The sequence below is a fragment of the Tachysurus fulvidraco genome, chromosome 17 (assembly GCF_022655615.1).
Source record: "Tachysurus fulvidraco isolate hzauxx_2018 chromosome 17, HZAU_PFXX_2.0, whole genome shotgun sequence".
NCBI classification, from domain to species: domain Eukaryota; kingdom Metazoa; phylum Chordata; class Actinopteri; order Siluriformes; family Bagridae; genus Tachysurus; species Tachysurus fulvidraco.
The window spans coordinates 13,932,722-13,957,291 of record NC_062534.1 but is presented as its reverse complement, the minus strand read 5'-3'; the positions used below and the strand labels follow the sequence as shown (position 1 = coordinate 13,957,291).

Here is a 24,570-nt window from a genome sequence, read left to right as displayed (position 1 = left end):
AGTTCCCCATTTTGAGACTGACAGAACAAACAAATATACTCAATACCCCTGCATTCGTGTGAAGATGGGCAAAAGCTCTTTGGGTAAGTGCAAACACTTGTTAAGCCAGCTGTCCTTCTAGTTTTATGTCGTACTTCTTCCATGTGGTTAAAGAAATCATCATAATGTTTGTATATAATAATGTATCACACTATCAAATACAATACAAATAGTAATGATGTGCTCTTCACAAGGATACTGTAATAGAAACCTAACCGGATATAGCACAAAATTTCAAGCAATCACAAACCTACCTAAATCGACCAGGATAGAAATTATTTATTATAGGATAGTGATCAGTCAGAATAATTGTATTGGCTTGCAGTAACTAATCTCTCTAAGAGGGCTAGTAGACCCAGAACCAAGGGAGTCTTCTATGGAGAATATATATTGTGTATTGATAAAACTACATAACTTTAGCACATAGAAATTTTCACCATAGGATTTTTTTTTCTTCACATAATTTTATATAGAGAATGTTCCTTCCTGGCCAAAAGGTACTATGAACTTGAAGTGCAGTGTTACTGACATGCAATATCCAGAGTCTTATGAGCTCCCATTGGGCATTTTCAATTTCACCAGAACAAATAGAGTCAATTATAGAGATTATAGAGAAATTGACGTGATTACGTGACTTGCCACAGGGTGGCACTGCACTATTCAGACACAATACACAGTACTTGGCACTGTATATATGAATTTCACAAACGTAATATCAAGTGGTATATCACCTGATGTGTGAGAAATTAATTTTTAACATTGTGAGGAAATGTAGCTATTTTTTGCCAGCCATTGATTTCATACACAAGAGTTTATATTTAAAACATAAGTATATGGGTTTGCAAGGCAAGTTCTTATATATGATTTTTTTTTGTGGATTGGACTGAAGGACCAATGACTTTTATTTAATAATAATAATAAATTAATAATTTAATAATAATAATAAATAATAGTTTTAGACATAGTTTTAGCTTAATTGTAGATATAGTATTACTATATACAAAGACATGCTTTAACTATAAAAAGAAACTCCTTGTTGATCTACAATAATGGTATGCAGTCTGCTAGATTGGGTTTTGTATTTCAAACGAGAAGCTGTCACAATCATGGCCAAAATCTATTAGCTGCACTTATTGGGGCCCCATGATCGAAGTTCATGCCTTTGTGCATCCATTAATACTGATTTAACTGTCCAAATCTTTGGAGCTGAACCAATGGACAGAATATATCAAACATTTCAAGCAGTTATAACCACAAAGTGCAGTGAGAATATACATATTTGTTCTTTACATTGGCCTTTCTTGGCCATCACAGGTTTTCCTGAGATGGATGACAGTGGCATTGTTACCTGTGCTGGTCAGAAGCAAACGGATAGTGCTATAGTTGGACAACTGGCAACCATGTGGCTTATAAAGAAGCAGGTCTACAGGGACAATGCTATCCTCTCATGCATTACACATTGGCCTTGTTTGAATGTGGAGGGATGTATTCCCTAATTCTAAAGCAAGCCAAAGAAATTTTTTGTCTTGATTCTTTAACAGTGTTAGCTACTCTGTCACCTATGTGCAGCACCAGCTCCTGCTGAGATTGCTAGGATTGTTAACAGATTGCAACAGTAGTCCTCCTGGGGCCTGTTAGGAGTAAGGAAGTGGGTTATCAGCCTGTGGCTTACCCCCAAATATCACTGACGTAAGGCTTTTCTCATAAAAGGGGTCCTTCTGGGAGCAATGACCCACCAGATATAAAGTGTGTGTCCAAAATTATGTACTGTAACAGTACCTACTGATCAGTGTATGTGTGTATTAATAAAACAACTTAGAAAAACATGCATACATCTGCCTTGTCATGTGACCGTCAATGTCAAATAAACTGAAAAAACTTTCCAAAAAGATGCAACTTTTTTTTCTTGATTAACCATTCAAAAAGTTACAATGTACTTGGATGTTTTTAACAAGTATGCTTTAACTACAAGGAACAACGATTAAGCTATAACTATAGCATCTACAGCTAGAGCACTCAGCTTTTCCACTTACCCATTGTTTCCAAAATGCAAAATCTTGGCAGCAGCAGTAAGTTTTCTAGGTGTTTCTCACCCACTGTTTTATGAATACTGAGAGTCCAGACATATAGCTCATTTGGTGTACTATTTTTGCCTTGTTTTTTGGGTAGAAGGTATATTCAGACACAGCTAAATTGTCTCTGTCACTGACTAGGTGAGAACTGTGGTGAGAGTGGGGTGCCACAGAGATACATGGACACCCATGTGGTGGTCATTGCAATGCATGACCACCACTATATGTCTCTATACACCATGCAACTTAAAGAGCATTATGTGAAGTGCTAAACTGAACCTGGTCTCTAAAGGCATTTTTGACATTTTTGGATTATTTTGGATTTTTGTGGAACCACTTATGGCCCTGAGAAAAATGCACATCATGGTATGAACAAGTAATGCTGGGCTTATTCTTTCTCACCCAGAGAGTGGGTTAATTCAGCCTATCAGTGATAGCCATGTCAAAGACACCGTCAGAGTGATTAGGCACACCATACATGAAATTTAGTTTCAGTTTTTATAATTTTCTCTCTCATGCCTTTGGGCGAGAAAAATAAAAGTTGATAGACTAAGCACACCCGGTCCGATCAAAGTACAAATTACAAAGAAGAACGGAATAATAATTTTTCTTTTTCGTTTTGAAGCATTACTGCTTTTCTATTTGCAATATTTGGTATTCAGTCAGAACATGGCATCAAACCAATACAACAAAAAAATATTGTGTATGTTTGTATTTTATCTCGCATCACTGTTATAACGCCACTGAGACCTTGTTATATAATGCTCTGCTTAATCCTAATAATTATAAGAGATGCTATAGATCTATCAAAATGTACCCCTTCCTTCTAATTATCTGAATAGTGCATGCAAATGCATTATCAAGCTCGCTGTGGACATTATTTTGTCTGCTCTTTTTATGTGATTTTCAAAGAGCATATGATAAAACACTGTGAATGTGTTGTGATGTATCAGATGCACTATAATTCCTCCTTTGACTTGTGACTACCCATTCTCTGACCAAAGTAAATGGCTTGACTATGATGACTGTGCCAGCCGCTGTCACAAACATCAAAAGAGACCTTTGTCTAATGAAATCCTTTTGTCTTTTTCAAGGGGCCACTGCACATCACAGTGGGCCACTTACCTCTCTGAACTCTTAGGAATGCTTTCATCAAAATGACCACATGAGATTTACTATACTGCTTGAATCTCTAATAAAACCTTAAAAACCTGATAATCCTCCAAGTGCATGATTCCTTCAGCTTGTTCAAGGCCTCCAGTATCCAGGCAGAAGAGTCTGCATTTGCCCTACAGTAGAGTTCTTTTTACTTTTGTCTGTCAATAGTGGGGTTTACCTTGCTTTTACATTGGGTTTACATTGATGAGGCTCTTCATGGTTCAGTGTGCAGCTTATGGTAGGTGTTTAAACTAACGTAAAAAAAAAAATAATAATAAATTATTTATTTATAATATTTTTTATATGCTTTTTTTAAAATATTTATTTATTTATTTATTTTGTTTTTCAAAAGTTTGCTCTGGCATTTGCAAGACTTTGGTCAGTTTTTCTATTATCAGAAAAGTCCTGGAAAGTCCTTGACAGTTTCATGAGCTATAAACTTCTTAATATTGCAATTTATGGAAACAGGGGTTCCAGAGAGACGGGAGATGGCTTTGTACCCTATTGAATTTTTATGTTTTGTAATTATAATTTTTCTAACTGTCTCATACACCTCTCGTCTTCAACATTGTCATAAAAGAGAATAAGAGTGACCTTTGTAAGTTATTCTACTCTTCCTATTGGTTCATTTAAGTTATGTGAGTACTGGCAATTCGTTGAAAGTGACTGTAATTTCACAGCTGGTTAGATTCTAGTTTTTCTAATCAGGTTTATGAGGTATAGCTATAAATATGGTGCATATAGAGTTCAGAGATTATTTACAACCTTTCAGTTTTTCATTTTGCTACATTACTCAGAGAAAGACTTGGTTGCATCTAATGTAATACACTCACGTGATTTTGCAACACTATTCAAAGGCTATTCATAGAAGGGGCTGAATATTAGACAGATGGCTCTAATGAACGCAAAATGTAGCGTGCTTTTTGCACTGCTCAGTTACGGTAATATTAATACCTATTTTGATTCTTATTAAAACATGAAGTTGTTTAGTCAACTGTGCTCTCTTCAAATATCCTTTACAGACCTCTAGTGGTGAAAAAATATATTTGAGTGTGAAACTGTCCATAATATTGTGTGTAACATCTAGACCAATAAAGGGAAAAAAGAAATACGCATATTACGTTTTTATCCAATCCAAGACCTAAATCTTAAGCAACACAACCCCCCCCCCCCACACACACACACACCACTTTATTAAGAATACCTGTATACCTATTATCATTATCACCTTACACTTTCAAATATATCATCAGCAGTGCAATGCATAAAATCATGGAGACACATTAATGCGCATATCAACCAAAAGAATGAAGAATTTCGTGATATGATTTAAGTATTCCTATAACTGCTGATTCCCTGTGATTTTCACATACAAAATTTTCCAGAGAATGTTGTAATAAAATATCCAGTGTGCCATAGTTCTGTGGATTTGAAACCCTTTGTTGATAAAAGAGGTGAACAGAGAATGGCCAGACTGGTTCAAGCTAATAGAAAGGCTAGAATAACTAAAATAACCACTCTGTACAATTATGAGGAGCAGAAATTGAGAGCAGATGAGATATAACAGCAGAGGAAAACATTGGGTTCCACTCATGTTAGACATGAACATAAAGCTGACAGACTCATCAGTCTAAAACTATACAGTTGAAGACTGTAGCCTGATCTGATCAATCTTGATATAGTTAGCAGGGTCAGAATTTGGCACCAGCAATCCATGGACCCAACCTGAATTGTGTCAGTAGTTCAGGTTGGTGGAGATGTGGGGAATGTTTTCTTGGCAAATTTTGGACCAGTTAATTCCAGTCATTTATCACTTGGCTGCCACAGACTATTTGAGTGTTCTCTGACCGTCTGCATCCATTCATATCTACAATTTACACATCTTTGAATGGTTACTCCCAGCATGATAAGGCACCATGTCACAAAGTAAAAGTCATCCTAACCTGGTTTCATGACCATGTATCTGTATCTAAATCTATTAGATCACTGTAGGATGTGGTAACCTGAAAAATATGTAGCAACTGTGTGATGTAATTTTGTCAGTATAGAGCAAAATTGCAAAAGAATGATCCCAACATTTTGTGGAATCCATTCTTTTTTGAGAGCAAAGGGAGATTCTGCCCAATACTAATACAGTGTTTCTATTCAATTGCTCAGTGTATGTCATATGTAGAGATTTCTTTTGCTGTGTTCATAGAGCTATTAGTTACATGTGTTCATTTTATAGGTGATAGAAATCATGATATAAACACAGGGAAAGTCAAAGTTACATGACGCTCTTTAATAAGCTTGCTTCCTGTCCTTTGTCCTCATTCCCCTCTCCTCCTATCAAGGTCATTACAGGGTAGGTATTCAGTCTTGTTAAGACACCTGAAACTGGTATTTGGTGCATTCTATTTCTAAGCAGTTGGTGAGCTATAGCAGCTATCAAGTATTGTTAATGCTGCAAGCTGCTCAGTTGGGAAAAATATAGATTTAAAAAAACAGTGCTGTTTGAAAAAGAGGTTTGGTTTCAGATTTTTATTGGAAGTAAAGTAGTATTATTAGTAGCAAAAAAAAACTAAAAAAAAAAAAAAAAAACTAATTGTAAAATACAGAGTATCAAATCTATCTAATATGTAGAATGTTTTAAATTAAAGTTTTTAAAAATTTTAATTTCCAGAAAGTCCAGACTCTGGACATGCTGCTAAGGGTTATTATGAAGCTGGGATTTCACTGCTGCTGCAAGCTAAAATGGGGTATAATTTTAGTATAGCAATAAAAATATTTATTTTTAATAACGATGACAAACAATCAATTAAGAATTAAGAAAAACATGCACAATGCCCTGTGCACAGTGTCTGCTCTGTATAAAGTATAGTATACAATTGGAAATTGGAAGGCCAGTGCCAATGAAGTAACCTAGAACATGACATATTTATGGGCAGACCTTGGAATTCTAAATGAAAGTAAAGAACATTCCATATGTATGTGCATGTCCATTGCTTCCAATAACTGTTGCATTCTTCTTTTGTGGTGATTTTTGTACCACAGCATTTGGCCAGTCTAAAACTATTTCATTTTTCCCCTGGGGAAGTCATATGTTTTTTGTTTTGTTTTGTTTTTTTACCATTTACTAGTTGCATAATTAATTTCATCCCTATTAGATACAGAATATGTGTGGATTTCTCTGTAATTTGGAAGACAAAATGTTTTTCTAGACTGAAACCAAGCCATAAGCAGTAGATCTTTTAAGTCCTGTAAGTTGTGAGGTGAAGCCTCCAAGGATCAGAATTTGTTTGTCCAGCACATCCCACAGCTGCTCAATTGGGCTGAGACCAAGTCAATACTTCGACTCTCTCTGTCATGTTCCTCAAACCATTCCTGAACGATTTTTGCAGTGTGCAGTTTTATTAATCAGACCAGGCCACGATCTTACATTGCTCCATGGTCCAGTTCTTATGCTTATATGCTCATTGTAGGCAATTTTATTATATAAGCAATATTGTATACACTGTGTAGTCTGTCAACTATCTATCATAGCCAACATTACCTTCATCAGCAATTTATGCTACAATAGCTCTAGACCAGACAGGATGACTTTGACTAGGTTCTGACAGTTTCACCCAATTTTCCATCCTTGGGCCAACATGGTCTTTGACACCTATAACAACTTTAGGTTTGATATGTGTTGCATTTGTGGTGACATTCCACACCCCATGAATTTGTGTTTTTTACACACAAAGCCAGGATGAAATGTTTCAGATAATGTTTTCCTTTTCTTGTTTTATTGTCATAAAATTATACATATTATCTTGGGTGGGCTGACTAAATGATCAGTTATAGCCTTTCCTTGTCTCATTGCAATGAAGCATAGCACTGGACCGACATTAACTAAATTAGACTGAACATGCCTTACAGAGCAAAATCCTCTACTGAGCTCTGTTGGCGATAATGTTCATGCTAGACTGTCATGTAAGATCTAATGGATATTGTGATTAAAAATGAATGAGTCAATGGTGCATGTTAACTTCATTATATTTGTCCTTATATTTGATTACTAATTGTTCCTGAAACCCTGACATGATCTCAAGTGTATGACGTTTCAATTTGTTCTAACTATAAGAGGACACAATCTGTTCAACTGTTCACTGATTTTTAAGATAAAACGTGGGCATACTACTTACTAACAGAGTGACTACAGTATTAAACATTGTGTTTAGTCTGATGGTTAATAATCTGTAACAGACTGATTGTTTCTTTGTTTATTTCTGTGATATTAAGAGAGTGTACTATTTCTGCCACAGTGTGGCATAAGAGAGCCAGTCAAGTTTCTGTGCCATTGTGCTTGGTCTTTCATCGGCTTATGTCTATGCATAACTGGTACTGGATCAAGATGTTCTACCGTTTATATCAATTTCATAATGAAAATATTGCCCTTGTTAACTTCTGCAATGTATATATACACATATAAGTGAGAAAGACAGAAAGAAAGAGGAGTAAAATGGCAAATATTATAAGAAAGATAGGAAGGAATATGTGAGGATTCTATGTTAGGTTATTGGTTTTGAATTAATATCAGATGCCTAAACACACTTAACAGTACCTATGTGCATATGTAATATGGCTAGCATACCAATGCATTGTCCTCTGTTTTTCTCCCTCATGCTATCTCTCTCTCCATATTGGGAAGGATTCTGTGAGAAAGGGGAGGAGGGAGCTAAAATTGGTACCTCTAAGCAGGAAAGCCCATATATGGAATCTTACAGGACTGTTGTGTGACGTATGCATAGCAGGTACGTTGTATACTGCCAGGGAAGTAGGAGAGGGGAGGGATTTTGTGAACCATTCAGAGCATGTCTGCGTCAAAGTGGGAAGTGGCTCTCTATGTGCGAGAGCCTCTGTGTCAAGTGTGTGCGTCACATTGAGTCAGATAGTGTCTCATCATGAGTGTGCGTCAGTGCTGTTGCTGAGCAGTCCATGCTCCAGAGTAAGGAAGAAAGAGAGTGTACTGCAAGGGAGGGGATGCTATGGAATGGTAGAGAGAATGGGAGTGATGGGCAGATGATTGTGAGCAAGCAAAGAGAAGAGGCTTAAAATGAAAAGCTCAAAGTTGCAAACACTAAAGACAATGTCACAGAAGACATGGGTAGATTTAAGTGCACTTTAATATAAATGCATTTGATTTTGACAGCCAAATACACTTATCAGCGACACATAAAGAACACTGATCCACAATGTCCATTCTTCATATATAGCATATGTCAAGTATCTTTTCCTAATATACAATACAAAGGTTTCTGGTTATGTACAGATCTGTTGTTTGTACAAATTTACAAATGTATACATCCTATTACCGTACTTAAAACCTCAGCACATGCCTGTCTAGAGGCATGTACACCAAACATTCATTCTGTATAACAGCACACATACGGTATAATCATTTTTTTAACTTAGCATGTAAATAGGTAGAACGTAGGAATCAATCCTTTACTTGACCGTAGACAACTCTACGTTAGCATGTCGACACCATGGGAATTGAACCATTCTCATCCCAAGTCGACTATTAACTGAATAGAAATAGTAACCCCACCCTATTGTCCAGTCAATTTTTAAAACAAATGTTCACATTGTTTTTGTTAGTTTTTTTAACACCTCTCAAAAAAGAAGAATTGGTCATTCATGCGGTCATGTTTACCAGTCTACACCGCACACAGTAAAGTTACAATGATAATGTAATATTCACTGTATAAATATGCTGCCTCACTAAGTAGAGCGAGTCTTGGTTGTGCAAAGCATACACGAGCAACAACAGATTGCAAGCATTACAAATATTGATGCTGCAAAAGTCCAGTGAATTTGTGTCTGCCCATGAACATAGCTGACTATGGAGCCATTTAACAATTGCCAAAGCATCGGTCCAGTGGAATGCAGTCATCTTCTGTTGTTCTCAATGTCAGCTTCTATCGGCTCTTTCTCCAAAGGGTGTCCAATGAACTGATTAAAGAGTGCTGGAAACTTGACCTCTCTTGCACACTGGCTTATATATGTTTACAGAAACATTTGTACACCACATTGATACACAGATTTATAAAAAGTACATAGCAACCACAAACCCAAAGCTCAGTGTTGCCTGGAGTTCTTATTTAGTAGTGCAATTAGCATTGAAGAAATCCTAATCTTAATACTGAAATATTAAATATAAATATAAATATTAAATATTTCTATATAAATTGCTATTTATGATATTAAATGGCTAGGTACATTTTCTGTACATTGGGCTTTGTGTTTGTGACACTGACCTTATAAGTGTTGAGCTTTATACTGATTGTTTTTTTTTTTTTTTGTATCTGAGATATGAAAGTAAGATTTTATGTTCACATCTTCAGAGTTCACAACTTCAGAGTATTTTCACTACGAGTGAATACAAATGCAAGTCTGTATGTTGAGCCGAGCTTGCAAAGTAAGAGATCTTAATCTCTGATAAAAGCTCATGTTACAGTAAAGCAGAGACAAAAACTGACCTCCAAGTGCTTTCACAACTTGGTCAACACAGCTAGTGTATTGCATCATTGCTGAGATGGTGCACCATTCCTGACATATAAATTCATGGAGAAATACATGAACAAAATATGACTGACTCTTCTTTTCTCATATGAGCAATATGAGGAAGTCTTTTTATCCTTATATACATTATGTATATAATTATACAATTAAATAATCTTCACTTTTTAGTAAAAGTAGCTCCATGAAATATGACAATATGCCATACTTAATGAAGTAAGTCACAGACTTATTTTAGAACGGAGGATCACTTCCACTCTCATCTGAAAAATAATGAGGAAGAAGAGTTAAAACAGGTTATTAAATACTTTATTCAGTCTCATTCTATTACTGTAGGTATTGAGTTACAGAAAATTGTTAACAGAAAATTAACTCTTACCTTTGTGGAAGCACTGTTGTGGCAGGTGACTTTGGAGTTGATACAACTCAGGTTGTTGCCCCAGGCCAGGGGCGATCGAGGCACCTGCCCCAAACATGGGTTCCAAGGCGGCCAGCTCCTCGAGGAGGGACTGGGCGCAGGGCAGACCAGGCGATGCGGGGCTGACAGGTGAGTCGACAGGCACTGGCGTGACAGGTGACACTGTCAGCTGTAGTGGTGGAGATGCCGGGATACTGGTTGACAGTGGTGATGACACACACTCTGTCTCCATGGCAACTTCACCTGCCGCCTTCCTATCCACTTTGTCACCCTTGTTGACTGGTGACAGTGTGGCCCCGCACCCGGTCGCATGGTTAGAGTGCGCCGATTGGACGCTACAGAAGTGGCCGGCACTCATAGCAGAGACCCTGTCAAAGTGCAGGGGTGGATGCCAGCACTCAGGAGTTGGTGGTGAGGAGGGAGGACTGGAGGGAGAGGAAGAGTTTGATGGTGAGGAGAGATCTTGGAAGATGGTCTCTAAGACACTCTCTTCAAACAGAGAGTCATCATCTGGGAAGATGGGCAGGTCTAGACCTCTCCAGGATTTGACAGGGTAGAATTCACCCAGCATAGAGATGGTCTCAGGTCCTTCTGAGTCAAACGAGGGAGATAAAGCCCGAGGAGAGATAGGAGAGGGTAACAGCTTAGAGAAAAGAGGATCCAGGTAGAAGCCCTCAGCTAGTGTGCTTATGTGATGGGCTAAAAGTGAGATCTCAGTTCTTTCTTTTTCCCTCTCCTGATCAATTGAGAAGAAAGACAGGCTTGGCTGTTTTCCAGGGGAGGTTTCAGGTGTGAGCAGGCCTTCAGGTGGGTAGGGAAGTGGCCCATAGGGGACATCAACATACAGTGGGCCGCGAACTTCAGGCAAACTCATAACAGTGCAGTCCCCATCACCTGGACTGTCTGGGGTTGGAGGAAGCTTCTCATAGAGTGAGCCACTGCATGGCTCTGAAGGAAAGAGAATTTCTGTAGACAAAGCTGGCAGGGTGAGTGGCACCATGGTGGAAAGTGTGGTTGGAGGAGCAGGACTACCCTGAGGGTTTGAGGGAGCAGATGGAGAAAGAGTGGGTGCTACTGTAGTTGTGACTGTTGCAGTTGGTGGAAGTGGTGGAGGTGTGGTGGCACCAGTGGGATCAAAACTGAATAGGGGTTCTCCAAAGGGAAAGCTGCTGCTCCCTAGTTGTGGTGTATATGGAGGGGTACACACAAACTCCTTAGTCTGCTGGGCCTGGGAGGTAGGCACAGGGGGTAAAGGAAGGGGTAGAACAGGTATTGGAGGATCTACTTGAAATGCAGGAGGCAGGAGAATGTTCTGAGTGAGAAAGTCCAAATCTGACACAGTGGCAACTGTTTCAGGTGATGAAGCAGCTGAAGGCCTGTCCATTGATTCACTGTGTGGCTGCTGGAACAAGGTTTCTTCCTCCAAAGAGGAAAGGCTAGAGCGTGGATCACTTTCCAGTGGCATCGGTTCAATAGAAGAACTTGCACCTTGCTCCTCTGTAGAGCCTGTGCTGCACACTGCCATGCTGAAGTCGAATGATTGACCCGACAGACCACTGCTCCCAGGTGTGAACACTTGATCAGGACTGGATAGAGTTTCAGGACTCTGCAAGCTGAGGGTGTCTTGTTGGGAGGTGCTGGTGCTCAGCACCACAGAGAGCTGGGTCTCTTCAGAGCTCAGTTGTTGCCTCACTGCCCAGGCCTCTGATTCACTAGAGCATAGAAAATAAAGTAGCGTGTTAATGATATTCACAGTGAATTTTAGTAGATGTTCTCACTTTGTCTACTATTAGATGTATGAGGCTTGAGCTTTACCTTATGACATAATTGTTGCTGCTGATAGGGTTCTCTCCAGTCTCCAGCTGCAGGACCATGTAAAGCCAGACCCATGAAAAATCCCCTGCCTCCACACGAACCACCATTTCAGCTCTACCTTCTCCTCCTTCTCTCACTGTGTGGAAAGAAAAGAGGAAATAGATGAGTCAAAACATTCCACCCAGTATGAGATTTTGAGTCATGCATCTTCTCTGTGGGTGTTTGGAAGTGCTTCTCTACTACAATTATGTACTATGGATAGTTTCTTATAATTTAAAGGCTTTCCCAACCATGAGATAAAACAACACAATCTGACACTCACACAGGCTGCGATGCTGAGCTGAAGCATGTGTAAGGTCCTGTGGATGGAGTAGACTGTACCAGGAACGAGAACGTAGAGTCTCCACATCCATACCCAGATAAACACTGACACTGTGAAGAATAAAGACAGTACTAGTGAAAATCTATAATATATTTAGTATATTCTAGTTAAATTATACCAATAATAATTGCTTATTTAGAGGGAATCTGAATTTACCTATCATGTGCATCCTGCAGTCTCATGTCACGACTGTGCTGTGAGCGAAAACACGCCAGGAGGAAACTGCTCTCCAATGATGGAGTCAAAGGTTGTTCAGTGGAGGTGCTGGGTCGGGGTGGGTGGGGTTCCAGAGGTGCACAAAAGCACACCCATACCGGATTGGAAGTCCAGTAGGATCCTGGCAGGGACTGGTCAGAACCTGGTTGCAAGCAGCAAGCTCGAATTAAAACAAGCTTATTGCCAGCACTCTGTCTTCGCACTGACTTGGAGGTGTTGAAACGGCAGCGGAACAATCGATCTAAATCATAAAGATGGGGACAATTAACATTCTATTTTCCTGCATACATGCATGACACTACACACATAGACATTGAGAAATGTGCCTTACCAGTATCAGTGGAAGTTGGAGGCACCAGGTTACTTCTCATAATAGCATGATCTGTAGGGTCTATTATATCATACACACTGTCCCCTTGGGCAACCAAATCTACCTGAAAATGTATTCAGAAGGTACCATAAGGAAAATTGTACTCACACAACACCTCATACTTTAACAGATAAATTGTATAATAGAAATTAGAGATACTGTATTAATAAAATGTATATATTCAGACTCACCATTGAGTGTCCAAGGTGCTCAGAGACACTGTCTGTCAGGTAAAGTAGCTTTCCTTCTGCAGTCAGTAGCAGCAGAAAACCTGGCATTGATTGCACTAGCTCAGAAAGCTCATGAAATGAGAGGAATTCTGCACTTTCCTCAGCACTGCCTGTTGCAGCTGCCTCTGCAAGAAACGTACAGAGAATTCGTGAATTATTCATATAGTCTCCAGACATAAGCACAGTCCCCGTTCTTTAGTACCATGGACAGCAACCCTGATTTAGCACCACGGATAGCGTCTCGCAACCTCTAGAACACATGGTTCTCTTGATAGATTCGCATTTTTTTTTTCTTTAAACAGTGTGCGATATTTTGGAATATATATTCCAGGTCATCAATGACAATCTGTTCAATAAGATCCACTTGTTGCAATAACTCACATATTGCGCATAGGCAAACATATTACAGCTCAAAATCGGCCTCTAATCGAATTCTTTACAGACGCTAACAATAGTTCACTTAAAAATATCAAAATGATGTACCATATATTAGATGATAAAACATAATTTACCTTGGCAGAAGAAGACAGATTTTCTCGTGTATATGCACGCAAGGGACATGATGTGTAGATAGGAGAGCCGTGCCTTGTCCGCATCGGAGATAGGCAACAAGTCCCTCAGGTTCCTTATCTCTGTGTTTATTTGGTCTCTCCGAGCTTTTGAGGCTCCTTTAGTGGAACGGTACATCGTGATCGATGTTCGAGGGGAAACTAAACTGTTATCTGGCAATGTATTTTTAATTGTAGCGTGACTGGAGGAAAGCCCCGACTGTCTTTCCCTGAATGCGGTCAGTCTAACTCTGTCTTGGTATGCTCACATGTCCGGCTTTTCCTCTTCGGTTCCGCCAAAGCGCCTGCGGACCGGAGGCTGGCTGGATACTTCCTCCGGTTCGGAGTCTTGTTTGGTTTGGCTGCTGAAAAAGCCGTATCTCGCCCAGATATCGGGAGCCCGTAAATCTGGTGGAGTTACTATGATTGTCGGGTACTTATATAGGCTGGTGTAGGGGGGCTCCCAACGCGCCAACATCGACGTAAGAAGGAGAAACGGGAAGGGGGGTTGCTTTAGGTGATTTGATGTGCCTCATATCAATGCTCACAAGGCTGAAACTCTCTCCTCTCACCCCTCCCAACTCTTCTACTCTTGACTCTGACTCCGCTCCGACGTCAGCATCCCCTCTCCCTGATGATGACGTAGGCTTGAAATCGGGAGCCCCGGCGACGCAAAAAGCCTGATTTGGACAAAACCGAGAGGTGGGTGGAGTCAGAGTGTAAAACGTAGTCGAAGTCACCGGGCTCCTGTGTGAAGGGAGGAGGGAGGAGACGAAGGGGGGTTTTCTAAATGAACTGCAACGAATAATTTCTCACGTATCTCTGTTACTATAACTAACTATAAAGTTCGGTTATGATGCCAAATATTAATCTGATCTTATGCTATTTGTCATCTTTGCATGCTCACATAGATGTTCGAAGACATGAGGCTCACGTATACCTAGCATAACGTGTTGTTTGTTGTTTCCCGTCGTATATTTACTTTAAGAAATCCGCTTCTCCCTTGTTACAGCTCATTGTAATGTTAAGGAAAGTGGAGAATTAATGGGTGATTTTTTGAGAATTAAACTATGCTTAATTAATCATGTGATGTGACTGAAACTGACACTGTTTGTATTATATACATTCTTGCTTTCTACCCTTATATAGCAAAACTAGTGTGATACTGACAGAAATGCAGTTGCATTGAGCTCTGTCTATCTAGACTGTGCACGCAAAGCGACGCTGCGGCAAACAGCCAATAAATCAGTCCAAATATGACAACGCAAATGGCTAATAGACCAAGCGCAAAACATGATTCACCTAACAACCTAAGCATTCAAAGTGTAGATTAAGTATGCTGATTTTGGCTTTGACCGAGTTCGGACCGTCACGCTTATTACTTGACCTATAGAACTCCAAAAACTCATTAAACCATTATCATTTTATCCATCGATAGTTTATTTATGAGCATGCAGACTCTTCAGGTGTGTCCTTTCAATGTGTTTTTTCTTATCTCTTCCATTCATAACAGTCGCTGCCCAGAATACCTGACTAGCTAGTATGTGAGTCACCAGTATGTGAGTTCTGTAAAGGGCGAAAACAATGATCCTGCCATTGCATTTGAATAAATCTCACTTTGAGCAACAGGCACCTTTTTAGGGATCTATATTTAGCAACTCCAAGTGACTCAGTTGTCTTTTCCGCGGTGAAGCTGCTTTCAGGGCCACCTCGCGTTTTGCCCAAGAGAGTAGTGCGTGGCAAAATTGTTAATCACTTTAGTTCAATATTCATGGCTTTGACACTCATTCGATAGATAGATAGATAGATAGATAGATAGATAGATAGATAGATAGATAGATAGATAGATAGATAGATAGATAGATAGATAGATAGATAGATAGATAGATAGATAGATAGATGTCCAAGTTACAGCGCTGTGTTTCAGACTTGTTGCATTAGGAGTGTGTCGCTCTACCTAAAATAACCATACAGCGGTGAGTGACACATTTCTCTGGGCTCTGTGCAAAAAGGCTTTTGTTATTTATAGACACGAGGTTTTTGATTTGTTGAAAAAAAAATACAAATGAGAACGTGGCAATTGCGTGAAGTCTTGATCGAATAGTCAGTTATAATGCGGGGTGCTGATTAGAGAACTTAAACGCAACACTGAATAGCTTAATCAAGTGCATATAAAAATAAGTACAACCATTTTAATCACAGATGGAATTCTTAGCAAAAGGAGGGGTATGTGGTATTCCAATTCATGCACTCATTACACAAACTGTGACATTGCATAGTATGTAGTATTCCATAGAGAACAATTGGATGCCTTTATGCGGTGTAGATAAATAGACTCTGTTACATGGCACGTTTTAGGTTTTTAGACAATTTTCTAAACATTGTAGCTCAAGTAAAATGAGTGATGTCCATGAATGATCTCACCAGGTTTCTATTTTTTTTTTTTAAATAAACAGTTTAATCTAAGCTATAGGCAACTGCAAAATAAAAAGACAAAGTTGTTGGGATTTTCTTTTATTTATTTATTTATTTATTTATTTATTTATTTATTTATTTATTTATTTATTTATTTATTTGGGGAATGTAAATGTTGATATTCTACATTCAAGCATGCAGCAGTGGATCAGCACTAGTTTGGTTATGATTCTCGTGATAATAGCCATCATTGTCATAGTCATCCAGGTGAGCCTTGTGGGAGATCAGGAAATGGAGCACAACAGGAAATGCAGAGCAAAAGGCTTATGTATATTGTGAAAGAAGGAAATGAATGTATGAAGAAGCATGGACTAGATACACCAGGCAGTCTAGTGTAATATGATAACTCTGCTTTATAACTGGAACATCCCTGTAGACAGGAAGTGCATAGAATATTTTTGGATCTAATTTTTTTCTGGCTAAAGATTATGCTTAGTCATTGATTATGTTGCACAATTGGAAATCTTCCCATACGTTTTTAAAAATATGGGAAATAAATAAATGAGCACAATTTGCTAAATATTTTGCTTCTTATATCATAACAATTCTGATTATTTATAACTGTTAATAAGTAGATGCTTTTGTCTACATTGTTCATGTTCTTCTGTGTCTGTGGAGTTCTCTTCCAAACTGCAAAGTAAATTCGGAAAGACCTTGATATTGCACATACTTCAATGTTAATCCACAAATATTTACAGTTTGATTGATATGTTTCTGACTTTTGATTAGTAATTTAGCTGATAATATGGCCAAAGTGCTTCTAAAAAGAGTGAAAATACAAGTACACACAAAGAAAGGACCAATAATAACAATATTAATGATGCATAATAAGGAATTACAAGATTGACATGTACTGCCCCACTCAGAGACTGAAAGTATATTTAAAATTGAGAGAGAACTGCAAAATGATTGACGGAGAAAAAATGTTAGCAACCTCTTCTGCTATTGAAGGATGCTTGTCCTCCATCTCAAGCTTCTTTCTCCTGGCTGGTGTTTATTTTTACCAAGAGAGAATCAAGGTCTTCACTATGCTTCTTGAAAGAAAAGAGCTAATCTGTCGCCTAGCAACACCTCCCACTCCCTCTGAAGCTGGAGTGAGAGAAGAGGACAGAAGAGAGGGTCTATAAAAGAGAGAGATAATGCATCGCAAAGGTAAAGCCAGGGTTGACATTGAATGGTAGCACTGAAGAATCAGAACATTATGAATGGACACATGTAGAAATAGACAGATAGATGGTTAGATTGATAGACCGATCAATCAGTGTGATGTTGATGTATAGTCTTGTGTTAGACCAGTGTGTTTGCAGTTACCACAAGAGTAAGGGTTGATTGATTAATTTGTATGTATTTCAGAAAATGTGCTCAATACTTCAGTATGTTTATGGCATTTAAATTTATTCTGCATTATCTAGGTACATGTACTGCCAGGTTCACAATACCTAATTTAAGTGAGCAAATGCCCACATCACAACTTTGGCTCAGCCAATTGGATTCTTCTTCATTTTTTTCAATGTGCAGTCTATTTTTAGAAACTGAGGCACAGAACAGTAGGAATAGCTGGACTTTTAATTCTGGAGTCATTCTCTCACTCCCTCATTCTCTAGGTTTGTCTTCTATCCCTAAGGCTTTCATTCTATCCATACAACTCACAGAAGATTGTTATAAATTAGGGGTCTGGCGTGTTCTTAATGTAGAGTTCCCATTCATGACTCAATGCTTTTTCATTGATAAATGTCATGATAATATTTAAGCATGTTGTACGTTTGGTCTCATTTTGGGATGCTAATGAAAATCTATAGCTGACCAGTCTCTCTCACTAATAATCAAGCTTTCATATACCATTTTATATATATTTTTTTTATTTAACTGGACTCCAAATTGCACCAATGCATGCCAGCACTCAGCCAGCACTCTCTCTTTCTCTCTCTTTTCTCCTTTTCAGTAAGTTGGTGCTGATGCAAGGTTGCCATGGTGATGTGATGTAGATATGACATCACAACAGACATGCTAGCAGAAGCTTTTTTCCCCTCCCAGTCTGTCACTTTTTTTTTCTCCCAGCTAATTTAATTCTACATAGTTTGTGACTTTAATCAATTACCATTTGTAGCTTTATACATGACAAATGCATTTTTCTATAATTTATGTTCCTTTTAAACTGGAATTAAAGAATTTAATTACACTGTGCATGTATTTTGTTTCTTTATTTTCACCTTTAAGATCAAGGTTACCTAACTATTAGAGAAGGGTAGACTATGGGCAGTGACAAGATTTAACCAGAGATCAAGGGAACAAATAAACACTTCAGAGCTTGTTTTAGCTCCAGGCTGGTTCTTGATTATTTCTTTTATCTTGCTCAATTTCCCCCAGACTCCTCCTCCTTGAAAGCTAAAGTTTCACAGCAGTGACATTTACAAATCAGTTTTTGGTGTATAAAATTTCACCTACTACAGTTTTTAAAGAAAACTGATGAAAAATCCATTGTAATTATTTAGAAAAAGTGGAAAATGAAGAGTGTCTAAGAAAGACCACCAAATACCATCAGTTATTATTTAACTGACAATTTATCTACCTCACTGACTCGTCCAATGCAAAGAAATTCTGTGAGTTTATAATAGACTGCAGAAAATGAAGTGCTACAGATAAAGAGAGATAATGAGGAAGAAATATGTAGTAGGAAATTAAGGTATCACACCAAATGAACGAAAGCAAGAGTTTACTGTATTAGTTGGCTTGGTCTTGGTGGGTGTTTTCAGAGATGGATGATGCCAGCAGAACGCTTACAAGTGCTGTGACAATATAGTCGACTCAGAATTGAGCTTGGCAGCTGAATGAATGCTTCTTTGACACCTTATGTTCAAACACAGATGCATCCACTGAGAGATTTCCTGACACATTACTCACTGAATCACCATCAGGACATTCTGTCATCTCCAAAAGGATAGCGTCATTAAGTATTTGCAGAAAACATTGAAAATGGCTTAGTTATCTTAAAAGAGAGGATTGTGCTTGTGGCAAGTAATGACACCATTTTGTCCTGGTGAGTGAGCATAATCTCACTTGCTCAGATATCACTGAAACCTACAAGTTGTCATTCATTATTATTAACCATTTCTTTCTTTTTTATGTATTCCTGTATGTAAGCAGTTTTCAACCATATCCCAACTATATAATATAAGACGATATATGCCCTGCTGTTTATAGAAATAAGTCTGTTGGCCTAGTGCACTATAGTGTTTATTTTGTGAATAGAGGACACTCCGCCTTTGAATGAATCTGCAGATCATTTTGTCAAATTGCATTAGAGCTATGAAAGTGTCCATTTTATTGATGCTAGAATCTATTACAGACTGCATTGTTCCTGCATTGTGTAGCATTCTCTGTTCTTTGTTTCCTCTGTTTCAGGTATTTCTCTTCAAATGGTAGTCTTTCTGCTTGCTTGTCTACTCCTTTGTAGCACCACATAGCCATATCATGGTAACCACACATACAGTACAAGGAAGGATATTAATTAAGCATATACATGTATCTACTGTAATTGTAAGAGTCAGGTTATAGAAGGTTTAAAAGGGACATAAAAGTTAATATAGGCATTAAAACATTAGGGGAGGTTGGGCAGCAAATATTTACTGACTAAGCAGCATGGAACACTACACCATTTTGCATATCACAGTTTGCTGTATATTAACAAAAAAAAAGCCAAAATCATGTTTTGTATCTCCATTCTTTCTTTAAAATATCAGAAAATGAATCCCTGAGGCTTTTTTTCCACACAAAACAAGCTTGGTTGTTTGATTCATCTAAATACAATCAGTGGCACATGAGGTAGATGATTCTTGCTGTCAATGTCATTGTAATTTAGACAGAACCCTAATCAGGACATCCCTGCAATAGTCAGAGGTCAATGTAATTCCCTTCAGTAAATAGCTCAATTAAGGGTGACCAACACGTCTCCCCCTGTTCTGCCCCTTCAGGAGTGTCTCTTTCTGGCCTTCTGATTGCTCAGTAATAATAAAGATCCAGATCTAATTAGATTAATTATTGGGCCAAACACTCTGATGTTCTGTAGTCCACTTGAACACGTGGTTTCTTCCTTGGTATCGAGTCATAGAATAATCATGTATCTATATTTGATCCTTCGTGAGCTTTTTCTTTCAATTAACCTGGACATTACATATTTGATAGAGTAAATCTGGGGTCTATAAGCCAATGTCTTTCCTGTTTGCTTAATTGATTGTACTGAATTACTTTCCTCTAATATGGAGACATGTCTAAAAAATATTTATAATCCTTGTATCTCTGGTTTCAGGTCCTGTAATTAATGCTGCTTATGTTTTGGTCCTTGTTTACCTGAATGAAGAGGGCAAAATGCCATGACCAACTAGAAGATATTGCTGATACTATTAGATTGACAGGGGTTGTTACTTTAACTGAGGCTATTATATAAGCTCCTTAGTGGTGTTCTTTTTTTTTCTTTATTATAGTTGTTACAGTAATAAAGCTGAAGGAAGGGCTGATCTTTGTGCATTAAATTCAGATATACAATAGTTTTATTTTCTCTTAATTTTGTGGCATATTTGAAAGTTTTCCCAGTCTATATATGTCATCTTAGAGTCCAGGTTGAAAAACATGGTCCCAATTTCTGTTCTTCATTGTGGGTAACTGCTGAGGTTCTAGCTGGGGTTTTGGTAGCTGCTTGTGAGTAGCTGTGTTTTTGAGTTTTTCGTTACATGCAGTGAGTAATCAGATAAGCAGTTTTTTCCCCTCTTACCTCTCACTATGTAGGAGGCTGTTCAGACAAAGCCCTGGTGAATGAGAAATGTTTTTTAACTTCCATAGCTAATACAGTTATATTAATAATATTGGGTTTTCTCCACCATCCATCCACAGCAGCACTTGACATCTGATGATGTCTGAATGTGTACATAGTATATGGTATATCACTTCTGAAAGGTGAATGGGGTTGGGCATAATTTACTTAATATTTTAAGTAAAATATTGCATCATCAAATTATCTGGTATATGAACTGCATGCACATGGTGTAGGATAAGTAAATTTTAATTTCCTGCAGTTATGCTGCTACACCCATAATGTGAAATGTTTGACTCCCTTCTTCCATGATACACCTTGGCAATGGCAAGCTATATAGATGTAATTTGTATAGTCTACCATCTGTTTTGTTCATTATGTTCATAACCATACAAGATGTGTAGAAAGATAAACAGAGATATATCCATCAAAAATATTTCCTACTTGGGGTGTGTGTTGTTGATGTTCACCAGTTTAAGAATTCTAATGTGTCCTGCTTTACCCATCAATACACACACACACACACACACACACACACACACACACACGGAGAGAGAGAGAGAGAGAGAGAGAGAGAGAGAGAGAGAGAGAGAGAGAGAGAGAGAGAGAGAGAGAGAGAGAGCTTAAGGGAAGATTAATCCAAAGGAGAAATCCTACCTGATACATATTTTATCTCTCTTTCTCTCTTTCACACAAAATTCCATACACATTTAAGCATGCCTTTAAACTGAGTGTATACACAATTTGTTGCTTGCAACCTCCTCCGCATGCGGGGGCTCATTGGCACGGCTTCTCCTGCCCACCTCTCCATGTGCCCACAGGGCGGGTACAGCACGGCTCGTTCCTGCCGCTGTACTCACAGTTGGGTGTGTGGTTTGCCGGAGATCCGACAGGAAGCAGCACGACTATGTCCCAAGCTCACCACACATCCTCCCCACCCAGCCACCCACTCTATCTACTTCACCTAATTTGTCATGATCTCCTTTAAGAGGCACTCATTGGGCTGATATTTGGCTGATCCTCTCAACAACTGCAACTTTAACAAACAACAAACAAACAAAGCCAGAAATTACTTTTTGCTTACTGAAATTAAGGCTAGGGTTTGTATAAGTTCTAGGTAATGTGAAGCCTAGCATTAATTAGCTAATGTCAATGAAAGGTCCTATCTAGGAATTAAGACAAATGTGTGTGTGTGTGTGTGTGTGTGTGTGTGTGTGTGTGTGTGTGTGTGTGTGTGTGTGTGTGTGTGTGTGTGTGTGTGTGTGTGTGTGTGTGTGTGCGTATGTGTGTTTTTATGTGTGTTTGTGGTTGTGTGTCTGTGTGTGTTTGTGTTTGTGCTTATGTGTGTGTTTGTGTGTGCATATGTGTGTGTTTGTGGTTGTGTGTGTGTGTGTGTGTGTGTGTGTGTGTGTGTGTGTGTGTGTGTGTGTGTGTGTGTGTGTGTGTGTGTGTGTGTGTGTGTGGCTTTCATATGACTTTACATCTGCTTATGTATTTCTTTGTCCAGATAAAACAAAATATGTTTGTAAGTTTCTGTTACCAGTTACAGACATTTACTGGCATTTCTTGATTGACTGCCTTTAAACGTCCACCATTATCAGGTTGGTGCTCTGGTCAATGAGGCTGAGAAACGAGCAGCGAGATTCCTTAACTTCAGGTTTGTTTCTATTTTGGGTCGATGCAAAACTCCGTGTGCTACACTGCCCCCCAGTGGCAGACTAACGCCAAATCTCTGCCATAATTATGTAAGGCTTTGCAGAGAATGAGTCATCAGCATCGACAACTGAAGAAAAAGCATAGGTGTTTCATATATGGGAGGATTCTCAGTGACGGGTGTCTGCCGGAGCAAATAGTTTGTACTTTTAGAGATTTTCAGGCCTCTTTTCAATTTATCTTGGTGATAAACATGGTAACATTGCATAAGGTAAAGGTTGTAAATATTCCTGTCTGCAACTATTGCTTGCCAAGCCAGTGGAAGTGTCTATAGCTGCGCCAATATTTTAGATAGATTGCAGTATTGCCATTATTTTTAATCCCACCAAGAATTTATACTGAGCTCTTTAAATATAATTTAGTTTCTTTGATTGATCGTTCCTGTTATGTGATGTTTGAACTTCCAGAGAAGGCCTGGTGGGCAGTTTATCCAGCATTCCATGTTTATCCCAAAGGTATTTGATGGGCTTGAGGTCTGAACACTGTGCAGGCCACTTGAGGTCTTCCACACCAACCACGGCGAGCCATGTCTACTTGTCCACTTTTGTGGCCTCAATTTCAAGTTGAACAACATGTAATTGTGATGTTCAAAATTTTGGATATATATATGATTTTAGTGACTGTATTAATATATAATTCAAGCTGAACATTGTGAATGTTGCATACAAAACTACCACAGATTCTATTAGGATAAAACAAATAATTCACTCCTGACAAGCATGTTTTTGGTATTTTGGTGTTTTTGTCCCATCTATAGAAGATGAGGGGGAACTCTTTAAAAAGCTTAGTCTCTTTAGTAGTCGTAGCAGTGCTAATACTGGGCATGAAATCATCTATGACCATCTTAGCTAATTCACATTTCTAAAAAATAATCATTCTTTGTTCTCACTGCAGTATTAAGGTTAGTAGGAATGGACATTTTTTTGGAGTGGCAAGTAAGAAAGAGAGCCTGAAGTTTTTTTAATGGATCATAGTTTTCAAAGCATAATTTTTTTGAGAACAAACTGTTATGCAAGTGCCAGGATGAACGATACTTCAGGGCATGTGCAGTCATGAAATAGACGTGAAGGAGAAGCAGACATTTCACCAAAGAGAACGTGAAAATGAAACTGAATGCCTTAATTATGGTAGTTAGTGTGTGGAATAGTGGCCCATTGTGGTAAAGAAAAGGTTTCTGTGCACAACGTAAAATGTAAAGGTTAAACTGTGGTATAATATGCATTTGATATATCAAGTAATTAATGATATTGTCAGAAAAAGTTATAGTAATCCTTGTCAACACAGTCATGGATATTCAGGAGAGATCCAACAGGATGTAAAAATGTCAATTATGGCTCTTCAGCGCATATCTTTTGAACAATGGAAAGTATAACTTTCATATGTTTTAAATTATAACAGGATAAATCAGATGACTATCATTCATAACTAAGCAAAAACTTCACCGTTTCTTAATCCTTTTTCTTCTTATTAATTGCTTCTTACTCTTTGACTGTTTCATGCCTCATGTCAAGGTATGATATGCTGTATTTGAGCATGAGTGCAGAATGACCCAGCACCTCTAAAACATCATAGTACAGACATTTTTTTTCTCCTCTGACTAAATAATGATTCTTAACAAACAAACTATGCACTGTAGCTTAGCAGTTATCAAAATCTCAAACCTCAATTCACCTCAATCTTTGGAAGAAAAAGAAAAATCGACTATGCTGAATGAGAAGCGCTGGAGACATCTTGACAAATTATATATGACTGATAAAAGTAAATTGTCTGTCTTTCATTGCCAC

General features: G+C 38.3%; 1 protein-coding gene across 1 annotated transcript; it reads right to left on the bottom strand.

Annotated features, from left to right (window-relative positions):
* Positions 1-8,427: 8,427 nt before the first annotated feature.
* npas4a (neuronal PAS domain protein 4a) lies at positions 8,428-14,355 on the bottom strand. The gene is made up of 8 exons (XM_027135341.2): positions 13,756-14,355; positions 13,205-13,368; positions 12,975-13,077; positions 12,584-12,884; positions 12,368-12,477; positions 12,046-12,181; positions 10,192-11,942; positions 8,428-10,075 (listed from the first exon to the last, which is right to left on the bottom strand). Exons 1-8 carry the CDS (start codon positions 13,928-13,930, stop codon positions 10,047-10,049), a joined length of 2,769 nt encoding a protein of 922 aa, XP_026991142.1. The 5' UTR covers positions 13,931-14,355; the 3' UTR covers positions 8,428-10,046.
* Positions 14,356-24,570: the final 10,215 nt, after the last annotated feature.

What these genes read in the sequence shown, in the direction of transcription:
- npas4a (XM_027135341.2), bottom strand. Translation starts at nt 13,930, where the DNA reads ATGTACCGTTCCACTAAAGGAGCCTCAAAAGCTCGGAGAGACCAAATA. An exon ending in ATCTGTCTTCTTCTGCCAAG is followed by an intron (nt 13,369 to 13,755) that starts GTAAATTATGTT and finishes CGTTTCTTGCAG; the next exon opens with AGGCAGCTGCAACAGGCAGT. An exon ending in AGCAACAATTATGTCATAAG is followed by an intron (nt 11,943 to 12,045) that starts GTAAAGCTCAAG and finishes TCTATGCTCTAG; the next exon opens with TGAATCAGAGGCCTGGGCAG.